The sequence below is a fragment of the Capra hircus genome, chromosome 1 (assembly GCF_001704415.2).
Source record: "Capra hircus breed San Clemente chromosome 1, ASM170441v1, whole genome shotgun sequence".
Lineage (NCBI taxonomy): Eukaryota > Metazoa > Chordata > Mammalia > Artiodactyla > Bovidae > Capra > Capra hircus.
The window spans coordinates 126695643-126710646 of NC_030808.1; the positions used below are offsets into that span (position 1 = coordinate 126695643).

A 15004-nucleotide genomic window follows, 5' to 3' on the forward strand; every position below is an offset into this window, starting at 1 on the left:
TCTGATCAGGGCTGTCCACTGAAGCACTATGGACATGGAGGGTGCTCTTTGGGCAGGGAGGGGAAGGGGATGTCCTGCGCATCGTAAGATGCTCACAGCCTCTTTGGACCCTACCCACTAGAAGCCAGTAGCAGATCCCCCTTCATGACCAAAAAGTCCCCAGACATTTTCAAAATGCTCTGGGGGCCCAAACCCCTCTCTGTTGCAGACCACCGCCCTATGCTGAGCCCTGTGCCAAGCCCACTTTCCTTTCAGTTCACCTGGCTCACTTCTGTTTGCCTTGCAAGTCTGCCCTGGGTTGTCATTTCCTCCCGGAAGACCTTCCGGACTACATGCTGGGGCTGGTGACCTTCCTGTGCACCCAACTGGGACAGCTTGCCCGCTGTACTGTCACTGCCCTGTGGCTTGATGGTCTCTTCCCTGTCTTGGACTTCATGAAGACAGGCATTTGTCTGTACTCGGGGCCAAGTCAGTACCTGTGACATGACCTCACCTAGTAAATCACCTTGACCCCCTCTCTCCCTTAGCTCACATCCAAACCATTACTGAAGCCAGGTCATTCTGGAATCTCTTTCCAAATCAAATACTGTGCTCTGACTACCCCTCACACCCCCCTCCACCCCACCACACACGTGGGCTGAGCTGCCATCATCTTTCACCGGGATTGCAAACAACCACAATCCATATGAATCTCCTCTGATCTGCTTTCACTTCAGATGAAGTGATTTGGTTCCAAAACGGAATACTGAACTTTTTGCCTGCTTTGGTTAAACACTTTCAAAGGCTTTCCAGGGACTTCCTTAGTGGTCCAGTGATTGAGACGCCAATGCAGGGGATCTGGGTTCGATTCCTGCCCCAGGAAGACTCCACATGCCTCGGAGCAATAAGCCTGTGGGCCACAGCTACTGAGACTGCGCCCTAGAGCGAGTGCTCTGCAACAGGAGAAACCACTTCAATAAGACCACACACCACAACTAGAGAGTGGCCCACTCACAGCAACGAAGACCCCGCGTTGCTGTAAACAATAAAATTTTGAAAAATAGATAAATAAATCCCCCACGTGGAAATCTGTTTCTGAATCAGTTTCTAGTGACGCCTACCAAGACAGCACCCAAACTGCTTTGCAGAGTGAATTTCTATCTTCTTTCTGATGTCAGTAAGTTGTATTTCCCCTGTGGCTGATGCTCAGAGTCTCACATGCGAGTGGGCTCACTTCAGTCATGTCTGACTCTTTGTGACCCTATGTACTGTAGCCTGCCAGGTTCCTCTCACCATGGGATTCTCCAGGCAAAAGTACTGGAGTGGGTTGCCATGCCCTCCTCCAGAGAATCTTTCCAACCCAGAGATCAAAACTGTGTCTCCTGTGGCTCCCGCATTGTAGGCAGGTTCTTTACCACTGAGCCACCTGGGAAGCCCCAGAGTCTCACATGTTAACAAATCCTCCCTGAAAAGCTCCATGTACCACATCTTCACAGCACTTGTCATCATTGAAATGTTACATTCATTGGGTGAAATGAAGTTCTGTCTCCTTCACTAGACTGTAAGCTCCATGAGGGCAAGAAATCATGTCTCTTTTTGCTCATGACCCTATGCCTTATTTTATTTTATTGTTTTTTTGAGGGAGTTTTGGTGGAGACCAACATGTGACAATAAAGTAACCAGAATACCTGTCCTGTGTGGTTTTCAGAAGTAAATTCTCAAAGAGAAAAATACTTGGAGCAGGGTCATAAGGGCTGTGATATATATAGTTGTCAACCCAGCAATGCTGGGTCTTTGTTGCTGTGTTTCAAGTAGTTGAAACACACTCAGAGATTTTTTTTAAATGACTTATTTAACGACCCAATCAAAAAATGGGCCAAAGAACTAAGCAGACATTTCTCCAAAGAAGACATACAGATGGCTAACAAACACATGAAAAGATGCTCAACATCACTCATTATTAGAGAAATGCAAATCAAGAGCACAATGAGGTACCACTTCACACCAGTCAGAATGGCTGCGATCCAAAAGTCTGCAAGCAATAAATGCTGGAGAGGGTGTGGAGAAAAGGGAACACTCTTACACTGTTGGTGGGAATGCAAACTAGTACAGCCACTATGGAGAACAGTGTGGAGATTCCCTAAAAAACTGCAAATAAAACTGCCTTATGACCCAGCAATCCCACTGCTGGGCATACACACTGAGGAAACCAGAATAGAAAGAGACACATGTACCCCAATGTTCATCGCAGCACTGTTTATAATAGCCAGGACATGGAAGCAACCTAGATGTCCATCAGCAGATGAATGGATAAGAAAGCTGTGGTATATATACACAATGGAGCATTACTCAGCCATTAAAAAGAATACATTTGAATCAGTTCTAATGAGATGGATGAAACTGGAGCCGATTATACAGAGTGAAGTAAGCCAGAAAGAAAAACACCAATACGGTATACTAACACATATATATGGAATTTAGAAAGATGGTAATGATGACCCTGTATGCGAGACAGCAAAAGAGACACAGATATGTAGAGCAGACTTTTGGACTCTGAGGGAGAGGGAGAGGGAGAGGGTGGGATGATTTGGGAGAATGGCACTGAAACATGTATACTATCATGTAAGAAACGAATCGCCAGTCTATGTCCAATGCAGGATACAGGATGCTTGGGGCTGGTGCACGGGGATGATCCAAAGAGATGATATGGGGTGGGAGGTGGGAGGGGGGTTCTTGTTTGGGAACTCATGTACACCTGTGGTGGATTCATGTCAATGTATGGCAAAACCCATACAGTACTGTAAAGTAAAATAAAGTAAAAATAAAAATTAAAAAAAATGACTTATTTAGTGTGTCCCTAGCATTTTATTCAACACAATAAGAGCTTCAAAATAAATATGATGGCTAGGACTTCCCTGGTGGTCCAGTGGTTAAGAATCCAGCTTGCAATGCAGGTGATCCCTGGTAGGGGAACTAAGATCTCATGTGCCACAGAGCAACTAAGCCCATTCACCACAACTACTGAGCTTGCATGCCACAACTAGAGAGTCCATGCACCTGAACAAAAGATTTCACTGCTGCTAAGTTGCTTCAGTCATGTCTGACTCTGTGCGACCCCATAGACAGCAGCCGACCAAGCACCCCCATCCCTGGGATTCTCCAGGCAAGAACACTGGAGTGGGTTGCCATTTCCTTCTCCAATGCATGAAAGTGAAAAGTGAAAGTGAAGTCACTCAGTCGTGTCTGATTCTTAGCGACCCCATGGACTGCAGCCTACCAGGCTCCTCCATCGGTGGGATTTTCCTGGCAAGAGTACTGGAGTGGGGTGCCACTGCCTCTCCGAAAGATCTCACATGACTCAATAAAGATCCCACATGCAGCAACTAAGATGCAGCCAAATAAATAAATATTAAGAAAATAAACGTAATGCTGGAACTCTGTCACCCATCATCCTTCTGAGTGTGAAGAACTGATCAGAGGTAGGGCAAGGCAACCAAACATGTCACGAGCTTTTGGGTCACTGTGCTAATTTCATTCTAATTCCTGACAAAACAGCAAGTTTTAAGGATTGACTGATGTTCCTTAAAATCTGAAGGTCATTGTTCTCCACATAGAACATTGAACTTGAAAAGTCCTAGCACAAGCCCCACCGCCTGATTTTCCTATTATATTTACCTCGTATCTCTAAAACTGCGAAGAGTTAGTTTTAATGTGTGCATGTGAATGTCAGCTGAAAATAGGCTGGAGTGCTTATCACATTTATTATAGGTGAATACTGACAGTGGCTGGGACCACGGTTAATGATATTGTGTTGGGCTGTGGGAGGCTGACTCTGAAATATTAGTCACATATTTCCCTGTAAAGGTTGGGCTCCTTTTCCAAATTCTTAACTCCATCAGAGGTTCAACTAGGCCTGAGATTGGTGTACATGTCAGCCCAGACTCAGGAAGTTATGCGTCATCACACACACTCATTCTGAGTTTTATTCAGTGGAGGGTATTTTACAGCATTACAAACCAGAGGCAACATTCTGCCCTGGGTGTGAATTTGACAAGGTGGAGTCAAAACTGTAAGTGCTCTTGAATCTGGCATAACTGGGTTCATCTCACATACGAGCAATGTGACTTTGGATGGGTAACTTAACCTGAGTCTCAACTTCTCCATCTGTAAAATGGAGCTAATAATAGCCCCTACCTTGTAACATCTTTTTGTAAAGGCTCTATCTAGATGCCATCATCACTTAATTAAGAGGTCAGAAAGTTTCCAAACCATCGCGCAGTTATTAGGGGCATCCACTGCTTCTGTCTATCTGAATTCCATTCCCATTCTCTTCCATCCCTATTTTCTTGTTTTCTTTTGGCCTTGTGGTGCAGCATGTGGGATCTCCATTCCCCAACCAGGGATCAAACCCAAGGTCCCTGCATTGGAAGCGCAGAGTCTTAACCAATGGGCCACCAGGGAAGTCCCTCCATCCCTGTTTTCCATTGAAGAACACTCCTCTGTCTCCGATATTTATATAGGACAGAACTTCTCCCTGGCTCCTGAGAACAGAGACCTAGTCCTGGCCGGTGGACTTGGATATGATTGGGCATGTAACTTGAGTTATCCATTGAGAGTCTTCCTGGGAATTTGAGGGAACTTTTGTAAAGAACTGTTCCCTTTCCATGAGATTGTTTGGTTGCTAGGATATGCGTGGAGCTGCCAGTGGCCTCCACGTAGGAGCCCCTGAGAGTGAAAGTGAGACCAATATCGAGGAGGGCAGAGCTGGGACACAGAGGGAGAGCTTTCAGCGACACTGCTCAGACCCTGGATCAGGCCAAACTGCTAGGCTTCTCAGTTATGAAAACCATTAATTTCATTTTCTTAAGTAACTTCGCTTTGTTCCTTAAGAACCCTGATTGATAGCCCAGTAAGTCATAGTAAAATGTAGGCCATATGTTCATCTTCTGAGTTTATGAGTCTTTTCCTATAAATAATTCAAAGAGTATCTCATAGATTCATGAAATCTTATCGATTAAGGATGTCCTGGGGCCTGCCTGAGATGGCTGACTCCGTGAGTCAGGGATAGGTCTGGGACCGGAAGCCAGGGTTTCTGCATTCCAGCCAGTGCTCTCAAGCATCCTTGCCTCTCATTGTATGTCTGCCTCAGTCTTTCTCAGACTCGGGCAGAACTATCCTCACCTTTCCTTCTTGAATCATTGTCCAACTACCTGCAACCAAGGGGACCCCCTAGACAAAGGGCATCACCTTCTAGAAGTGGCTCCATTCCCCCAATAATCTCCCCCTTCCACTGAAGACAGCCATGATTTAAGAGAAATAAACACACATGTGGGTCTTGATGGAACTTAGGTGAAGCCAGAGAGCTGAACTCTGGAAGTAAGACTGTTCAGAGCCCAGGCCATACTTCAATTCTCATTACCTCATGTGGGGATTATTACAGTGATTCAACATACTTCAATCCATCATATATGCTGTTAATCATCTTCTTAAAGAATCTCTCTGTATACCCAGACAAAACTATAAGTTGAAAAGATACATGCCCCTATATTCACAGCAGCATTATTCACAGTAGCCAAGACATGGGAGAAACATAAATGCCCACTGACAGACGAATGGATAAAAAAGATGTGGTATAAATACACAATGGAATATTACTCAGCCATAAAGAAGAATGAAATAAGGCTACCTGCAGCAACATGAATGGACCCAGAGATTACCAAGTTAAGTGAAAAAGGTCAGAAATAGAAAGATAGATACCATAGCATTTGATATCACTTATGTGTGGAATCTAAAATACGACATAAATGAATGTTTCTACAAAGCAGAAACAGACTCACAGTCACAGAGAATAGACTTGTGTTTGCCAAGAGGGTGAGGTGGGGGAAAAGAGGACTGGGAATTTGCGATTACCAGATGCAAATTAGTACATATAGGATGGATAGACTATAGCATAGGGAACTATACTCAGTATCTTATGATAAACCACACTGGAAATGAATATGAAAAAGAACACACACACACACACCTTTGCTATACAGCAAATATTAACACAACATTGTAAATCAAATGTACTTCAATAAAACTTCTTTAAAAAGAAGAATCACTCTGGTCATGCCATTTTCTTGTTGAAAAAAATCTTCAATACTAAGTGCATATCACATTCTTTTCTTGCCTGTAAGATATAGTGGCCTTCAGAGCATCTATATTGAACTTTATATTCAGAGATTGTCAAACATGGATAACGTGATAACAAACTCCGTGAATACAGATGGCAGCTAGTGTGATTAATCTCACCAGGATTTTGTTGTTGTTGTTAGTTTATGATTTGGGCTCATTTTGAATTAATTGTCCTCATTTTATTTATCTATTTTTAAAATTAATTAATTTATTTTAATTGGAGGCTAATTACTTTACAATATTGTAGTAGTTTTTGCCATACATTGACATGAATGCACCACAGGTATACATGTGTTCCCCATCCTGAAACCCCCTTCCACCTCCCTCCCCATCCCATCCCTCTGAGTCATCCCAGTGCACCAGCCCTGAGCACCCTGTCTCATGCATCGAACCTGGACTGGTGATCTGTTTCACATATGATAATATAAACGTTCCAAAGCTATTCTCTCAAATCATCCCACCCTCGCCTCCTCCCACAGAGTCCAAAAGACTGTTCTTCATATCTGTGTCTCTTTTGCTGTCTCGCATATAGGGTCATTATTACCATCTTTCTAAATTCCATATATATGCGTTAGTATACTGTATTGGTGTTTTTCTTTCTGACTTACTTCACTGTGTATAATAGGCTCCAGTTTCAGCCACCTCATTAGAACTGACTTAAATGCATTCTTTTTAATGAAATGTCCCCATTTTAAAAGCAAGAGACTTCTTAAAAATTAACAGGTGTCAGTTTCTCTTTTAAAAAGTCAGGGGACTTCTCTGGTGACCCAGTGGATGAGAACTCGCCTGCTAATGCAGGGGACACAGGTTCAATTCCTGGCCTGGGAACTAGGATCCCACATGCTGCAGAGCAGCTAAACCTGTGCACCATGAATACCGAAGCCTGTGAGCTCAGAATCCCTGCTTCACAACAAGAAAAGCCACAGCAACGAGAAGCCTGAGCACCGCAATTAGAAAGTGCCCCCCCTCGCTGCAACTAGAGAAAGCCTGTGTGCAGCAACGAAGACCTAGTGCAGCCCAAAATAAATAAATGAGTGAATAAATATTAAAGAAAAAAGAGCCAGAGCTTTGGATCTCTGTTCTCACAGTGTGGCCACTGGACACGAGGAGTGGTTTCCCTCCTTAGATGGAAGCGCACACGCTGTTCTGAGGTCCACGGCACTCGCTTCACTTCTTACGCTGCATGCCTCACCATTTGAGTTTGCTCCTTCAGCTCTGCACAACTGTTGTTCAAAGTCTTTTTAAACCACTTTATAGAATTATCTCACAAATGCAATTTCCCTGTAAGGCAAAATGATACACGCTTTCCTTCCTTTGACAGGATCCAATTGGTGTCGAAATGTTCTTGTGGGTTTCCTTACATTTATGCAAAAATTTAGCAGGACTTTTCCTTACAGTTCTACCTTCATTCAGCTGATCATACTCTGGGAATATGGTGAGATCTGTACTTAAAAATGTTGTTTTTATTTGGCTGCACCACATTCTAGTTGGGGCATGTGGCATCATCGATCTTCATTGTGGCGTACAGGATCTTCAGCTGTGACATGTGCGACCTAGTTCCCTGACTAGGGCTCAAACCTGGGCTCCCTGCATTGGGAGTGCAGAGTCTTAGCAACTGCACCACCAGGGAAGACCCAGTAATTCTTTACATGGTTTCTTGACGTCAAAACATTAGTTAGTTACAGAAGCTGTATAAAATATGTTCCTTTTCATTTCTTCTGTGAAATGGATTGTGAGTACAATGATTTAAAATCCACTTGGGGGCCCCGTTATTGTGTGGAAACTACAGTAAGTAGGATACTGAGAAGTTTCACTTAGCTATGTAGAGGAGTAAACAGTGAAGAACTGTTTCTTTCTTTTTTTTTTTTCTTTTCTGTGGCTTTCTAAACCTTCTCTCTGACCCCTTTTTGCCCTTCCATCCTTCTTGAAAATCCCCCTTGGCTTCAGAGGCAGGTCCAAGGACCAGGGCATAAACTTTCTTGGATGGGGCAAGTGATCTAAACCCAGAAGTCTGGTCTCTTGGGACAAAGAGGGACTCAGAAAAGGCAAAAGGGTGAGAGGCCTCTAGGCACTGTGTGCACACATGCTAAGTTGCCTCAGTTGTGTCTGACTCTGTGCAACCCGATGGATCATAGCCTGCCAGGCTCCTCTGTCCATGGGATTCTCCTGGCAAGAATACTGGAGTTTTCATGCCCTCCTCCAGGGGATCTTTCTAACCCAGGTTGAACCCACATCTCTTATGTCTCCTGCACTGGCAGGCAGGTTCTTTACCACTAACACCACCTGGGAAGCCCTAAACTCCACCAACTGCCTTCGTTATAGCGGACAATATTGAGGAGGCACGAAAAGCTTCCTGCAGGTTCCAAAAGAGCCAGAGAGCTGGATGCAGGAGGAACTGTCCTTAAATATTCTCTTGGCCCATGAACAGAGCTGGAGGAAGACCGAGAAGGGATTTATAAGAGACTGTGCTATGTGTCTCCTCATCCTTCAGCAAGGTGGAGATGGTGCCACCAGTCAGCATGAGGCATGCACATGGGACGCTCAGAAGGAACACTTCCTCTCTGCATAATCAGCAATACAAATTCAAAATAATATACTGAAGTAATACACTTCTGATTTTTTGTGCACTGATAGACATGTATTCATGATGTTTCTCTTTTCATAGTAAAGTCCCAAGAAGGCAAACACTCTGCTTCCTCCCCATACTCTTGCTTCCTCCACCTCTACTTAGGAGATAGTGATACTGAAGTTCTCCATCCTTCTCCACCGCCTTCTCGATTTCTCTACTTTCATTCAGCCTCTTTCCTTCCTACACGACCAGCAATTTCTCTCCAGATTCTTTTTTATTTTCCCCACTATTTTTTGTTTTAGGTTATAAGGCATGTAGAATCCTAGTTCCCTTATCAGGGATCGAACCCAGGGCCCCTTGTCCTTGGAAGTGCAGAGTCTTAACCACTGGACTGACAGGCAAGTCCTCTCTTCTGCTTCTATTCTCAGCATCTAAATCTCCAGTCTCCCTTCTTAAAACTCCATCCTGCTCCTTCCTTCATCTCACTCTTTACTTCCAGGTCAATCCAACCTCTACCATCTGAGTTTTGACCTTGAAAATCTCTCTTCCTGAGGACACTGTGGTTTCCAGATTGTCAGACCCTACAGTCTGCGTGACCCCTTCACTCCTCCCTTAAATCCTCTTTTTCTTTGGCTCCTGTGGCAGAGGCCGCCAGTTACTTGCTCCACATCCCTTAGTAGTTACTTGCTCTCCTTCCTTAGTAACTAGAATTCCTCTCTCCCTCTCAAAAAAGCAAAAACAAAAAAAGCCATTTATCAGCTGCCCCTGCAGGTGGGGTGGCCAGATAAATGTCCTAGTCAATGAGATTTAAATGGAAGCTGTCAGATGGGTCTTCTAGGGGAAGTTCCTTAGAAGGAGATATATTCAGTTGCTGTGGGCATCCTTATTTACTCCTGACCCTTCCTCCTTTCTCTGCCTAGACTTGATGGTTGGGGCTAGGGCAGCCATTTTGCAACACACGGAAAAGGACAAAATCACAGAGATGTGATTTCTGCCATTATCCCATAGCTGCAGAACTAATATCAGTCATCCTTATCTCTACACTACTTGTTACATAAGAAAAAGAACTCTTTCTCTTGTTTAATCCACTGTTATTTGGGTTTTCCATTATCGCTAGTGAAATCAACACTTAACTGATACAGCTCCAATGACTCTGCCATTTTCATCTTCAACAGAGGTTGAAGAGGTTACTTCTTCAACCTCTTCAACATCCCTCTTCTTCCACACCCCCTACACGTTGCTGTTTCTTGGTCCTCTTCCTCCACTGTTTCTCAAACAACCCAGTGGTGTCTGCTGCTTCCCAAGCCATGATGACTCCAAATTCCAGTGTCTAACTCAGACCTTTCATCACAGCACCTGCCTGTCATAGAAGAGCCTTATATATACTATACTCACAATTCAACTTTCCAGCTTCCCCATAACTGTTTTCTTCCTTCTAGTCACTGGAGCTAGGGACCTTCCCTGTTCCTCACCCTCATACCCAGCTGGTCCTGAAATCCCAACAAGTTTCTTTCCAACAGCTCTGAATTACTGACTTCTCTGGTGGCTCAGACGGTAAAGCGTCTGCCCACATCTCCTGGAGACGGAAATGGCAACCCACTCCAGTACTCTTGCCTGGAAAATTCCATGGATGGAGGAACCTGGTAGGCTACAGTCCATGAGGTTGCAAAGAGTCGGACACAACTGAGCGACTTCAGTGTCAATGTCATCAATCCTAATGTCTTACACAGGCGCCATCATTTCTTCCTCCACCACTGCATATGCTAGCTCCCCTGCTTCCCATCTACGATCAAATTGGTGTTTTAAAAAAATGCAAATCTGATCATGTTATTCCTTTTTAAAAATTCCTTCAATAGCTTCGTGTCCCTCACAAGAAAAGAATTCCAATGCCTTTGCATGATCTGAGCCCTACACCTCTTGTCAACATTCCTTCCATTATAGCCACATAAAATCACCTGCAGTTTCCCATACTTGCCATGATTTTTCTCACTTCCTTGCCTGATTGTCCTCTCCGCCTTGCAAGCTGGAGACTGTGCAGAAACAAAGTTTTAAGTGCATATTTAAGAACCTGACTTGAGCCTTTATCTTCCTGGGACTTCTCCCATCTTTGTGCACAGAAACTCAACAGTAAAGACTTGTCAGAATTCAAGAGATTTTTGTATTGATCACTTAACATAATTGATTAATTCTTATAATCCCTTTTTTAATCAAAGAATTCTCTGCAAGTCGCTTTGGACCAAACTGATCAAAATAAACATCAGTTGCCTTTGTTGACTTGTATATATCTTTTCATTTAAAATTTCACCTTTGTCCAATGTAAAACATTTCTCCATGTGCACTCAACAGGAAAGGGAGATATTTAATGTGCTAAGTGTTGGGTTTTCTTCTATTTATTATCCTATTAAATTTTACCTTTTAGAGTCCTGGAATTTTAGGGTCCAGCCCCTAAAATTTTCCCGAAGAGGAAATCAAGGCTCTACCAACTCAGGAACATGGCACCAGGGAGGTGGTTATGGGTGGGACATACCTAGCTCCTGGCTATGGATTCAGCTCTTGCCATCTATGGTGAAGGCACAGACCACCTCCAATTCACAAAGAAGGCTGCCCTCTGCTTCCAATGAGAGGAGAGCAAAGTAGACCTCAAAGAGCCAGTTAAGCTAATCCTCTTACACCACTTAAGGCAAATGACAGCATAAGGGGTTTAGGAACAAGAAAATTAGAAGCATTAAGTCCAAGGCTCTGCCTGCCCTGGGAAAGAACAGCTTTCTCCCTTCCTCTCCGACTCTGTGGCCCACCTTTGGGCCAGTGGAGGCTCACTCACCCTCTGGGTGATGGGTTTACCATCCTGGATCTCCACGGCCAGCCCCAGGTCAGACAGTCTGCAGTTGCCGAGGTCGTCCAGAAGCACGTTCTCGGGTTTCATGTCCCGATAGACAATGCCGAGGGAGTGGAGGTGCAGCACGCCACAGGTCATCTGGGCCGAGTAGAAGACCACCCTGCTCATGTCCAGGCCTGGTTCACCCACGCTGTAGATGTGGAACTTGAGGTCTCCACCATTCATCAGGCTCATCACCAGGCAGAGATGGGACTTGCTTTCAAAGGCATATGCCAGAGAGACAATGAACGGGCTGCTGACCCTCTCCAAGATTTCCTTTTCCAAGAGAGCCATTTTCTCACCGTTCTTCTTCTTCAGTCGCTTCTTGTCCAGTTTCTTACAGGCATACATCTTACCGGTGTTTTTCACCTGGACAGCACATACCTTAGGGAGAGAAGGAAAGGGAAAAGAAGAGGTAGAAATAGACAGCAGTGGAGAGAGGAAGGGAGTGGAGGATACAGAGGATGGAGGGGCAGAAACCAATCAGTCAAGGTGGCAAGATGGCAGGCTTCTGAGGAAAGGAAAGCTGTGAGTGAGAGTGTTCTTGGAGAAAGAGATTCGACCACAGTGAGGTATCATGTGACGCATACTAAATGGGCTATTAAAAAAAAAAAAGAAATAACAAGTGTTGGCCAGAATGTGGAGAAATTGAAACACTCATGCATTGCTTGTTGTTGTTTAGTTGCTAAGTTGTGCCCGATTCTTTGCAACACCATGGACTGTAGCTCACCAGATTCCTCTGTCCATGGGATTTTCCAGGCAAGAATACTGGAGTGCCACTTCCTTCTCCAGGGGATCTTCCCAATCCAGGGATCAAACCCATGTCTCCTGCATTGGTAGATGGATTCTTTACCATTGAACCACCAGGGAAGCCCTCGTGCATTGCTGGCAGGAACTTAAAACATGAAGAAATGGGTGATTTCCCAAAAAGTTAAACATAGAATTGCCCTAAGATAAGACCCAGCAATTCCACTCCTCGGCACATATGAAACAGAAATGAAAGCAGGTATTCAAACAAATACATGTACATAAATATTTACAGCAGCACTATTCGCAATAGCCAAAAAGCAGAAACAACCCAACTGTCCATCAATAGATGAATGAATATGTGAAATGTAGTATTCCCATACAATGGACTGTTACTCAGCCTGAAAAAGGAATGAAGTATTGATCCGCACTACAAGGTGAATGAACCTCCAAAACACGACTCAGCAAAGTACACTTTTCAGCGAAAGAATCCAGAGACAAAAGCTCACATATTGTATGACTCCATCTCCATGAAACATCAGAATAGGCAAGCCCATAGAGGCAGAAAGTAGCCCAGAGGCTGCCAGGAGCTTGGGGGTTGGGGTGGGGAAGTAGCTGTTCATGGGCACAGGAGTATTGAAAATGGAACTAGAGATGATGGTTGCATAACATTGTAATGTATTAGATGCTATTAAATTGTACACCTGGAAATGGTTAACGGCTAATCTTATGCAAATTTCATCTCAAAGAATTTTTTTTCTTCTTAAGAAAGCTGAACACAGCAGTGGTGCAAAACAGATTTATAGACTCTAATTCAAGATGATTGTTTTCTTAGATACCTGAAGTTTTTCTCAAATTACCTCCATGAGCACAAGTAAAGGGGAAGGGAACTCTCCCATTGTATTGATATCTTGATATCATTCACCAAAGGGGCATTTCAGAGTGTTCCTGCCTCCTGGAAACCCCATGATCACGATTCCTGGCCAGTTCCACATCTTGTTTGTTTTCTTGGCATTCTCACTTTATTTCACCCAGCAACCAGAAAGAAGAGGTGAGAGCAAGCTAGGAACGCTTTCTCCACATGTGGCACTGAAATTAGTTCTAAGATCCCTTGAGACTAAAAAGAAGAAGACAAAAAGAAGCCAAACAGAACTCTATTATGCCGTCTATCTCATCTTTCAGCCTGGCTCCTCGCAGACACTTACCTCCCCGAAACCACCTTTCCCCAGCACCCGGAACTCTTCAAAGTACTTGTCTGACACTGGCTGCATCTCGAAGACTTTCCACTGCAGAAACTTGTCATAGAAAGGGCTGGCCAGGAACTCCCGGAAGGGCTGGTCCTGCAGGAAGGCCATGACCTCGGCCTTGGCCAGCTCCACCAGGGATGCTCGCTCGTCCTCGGTGGTGGCCGCTTGGCACTTGGTGACCAGAGCTGGGCTGAAGAAGGGGTGTGGATGCCCCGGGACAGGGGCGGCGGCGCAAGTGGTCACCAGCCCCTGCAGCGCGCTGCCCTTGGCGGGGCCCTCTTCGGCCAGCTCCCAGCTCTGCACCTCCTCCAGAAAGCCCCTGGCCTCCTGGTACGCGGGCACCGTGGCCAGGAAGTCCCGGAAGAGGCGGCGGCCGATAGGCTGCTGCTCGCAAAGACTGTGGAAGTCCGTGGCCAGGGCCTGGCGGAGCTGCTCGCAGCTCTGCGGCCCGGGCAGCATCAGGCTCCGGCGCCGGCGCTGCAGCTCCTTGCTGTCGGCGTCCGAGGACTTCCGAGCCTGCAGGTAGGCCGTGTTGGCGATCAGGTTGTCCAGGCCTCCCATGTCGACCATGGCTGAGCACTGGTCGTGCTCCCCCCGTACAGATAAGGAAGGATGGAGAGCGGCAGCGGTGGGGTTGCGGTGAGGCCCTGGGCCAGCTGGTGGCTCTCTGATCCGAGACGCAGTAACTCCCAGGGGATTTACAGCGAGTCTTTGGGGTGACGGATGGGACTGGTAGAGGGTGAGGAAAGAGGTTTCTCTAATAAGAAGCTTTGCTGGCTATGTATAGCTGCCAGGGACAGGCGCATCACGGATCACCAAGCAACCTGGAACACCTGCAGGGTCTACCTGTTCATCCCCGGGCCATGCTCCTCACACCTGCTTCCTGCATCCACAGTGACCAATCACCAAAGGAAAAGACTCATTCTACGCTGATGCGCTGCTTGCTGTTGACAGCAGTGTTTTCAGCTGTGTCTGATTTTACATTTCTCGGCAAGTAAAAGCTCTGTAAACTCCTAGGAGTGATAGGTCGGGAAGAGGAGCTGTGAGAAGCTGGAGAGGTTTTCCTTCCCCCGGTCTAGCAGCCTGATACAGAGCAGGTTACAGAAGGGGATGCTCTGAGCTGCGAGTCACTGGACATGTTCCCAGAGGCCCAGGTCGTGACTCTCAGGGGGGGCTGTGGCTCTCCCATGGCTGGTGGCACCCTCAAGTGCCTGTGGAGATCCTCAAGATGTGGCTGCCTTAGTTCTGAGGAGTCTGTGACCTACAGTACCATGTTAAAAGGGGAGGGTCACCTTGACCCAGAACATCCCGTGAAATGACATCAGCAGGGAAGTCACCCACTTAACGGCAGGTGGCCCAGACTCTCCCAAGGACACAAGCCTAATGAGGGGGACCTGAGAGGGAAGGAGC

The 15004-nt window shown here is 45.6% G+C and overlaps 1 protein-coding gene across 1 annotated transcript in view; it reads right to left on the bottom strand.

The window, feature by feature from the left end:
- Window positions 1-14212, bottom strand: part of GRK7 (G protein-coupled receptor kinase 7) — a 41733-nt gene extending 27521 nt beyond the window's left edge. Inside the window, exons 1-2 of the mRNA XM_005675490.2 lie at window positions 13553-14212; window positions 11547-11984 (exon numbers count right to left, since the gene is read on the bottom strand). Of these exons, the coding sequence (XP_005675547.2) occupies window positions 11547-11984; window positions 13553-14164 (1050 nt within the window). The 5' untranslated portion in view covers window positions 14165-14212. The remainder of the gene's footprint in view (window positions 1-11546; window positions 11985-13552) is intronic.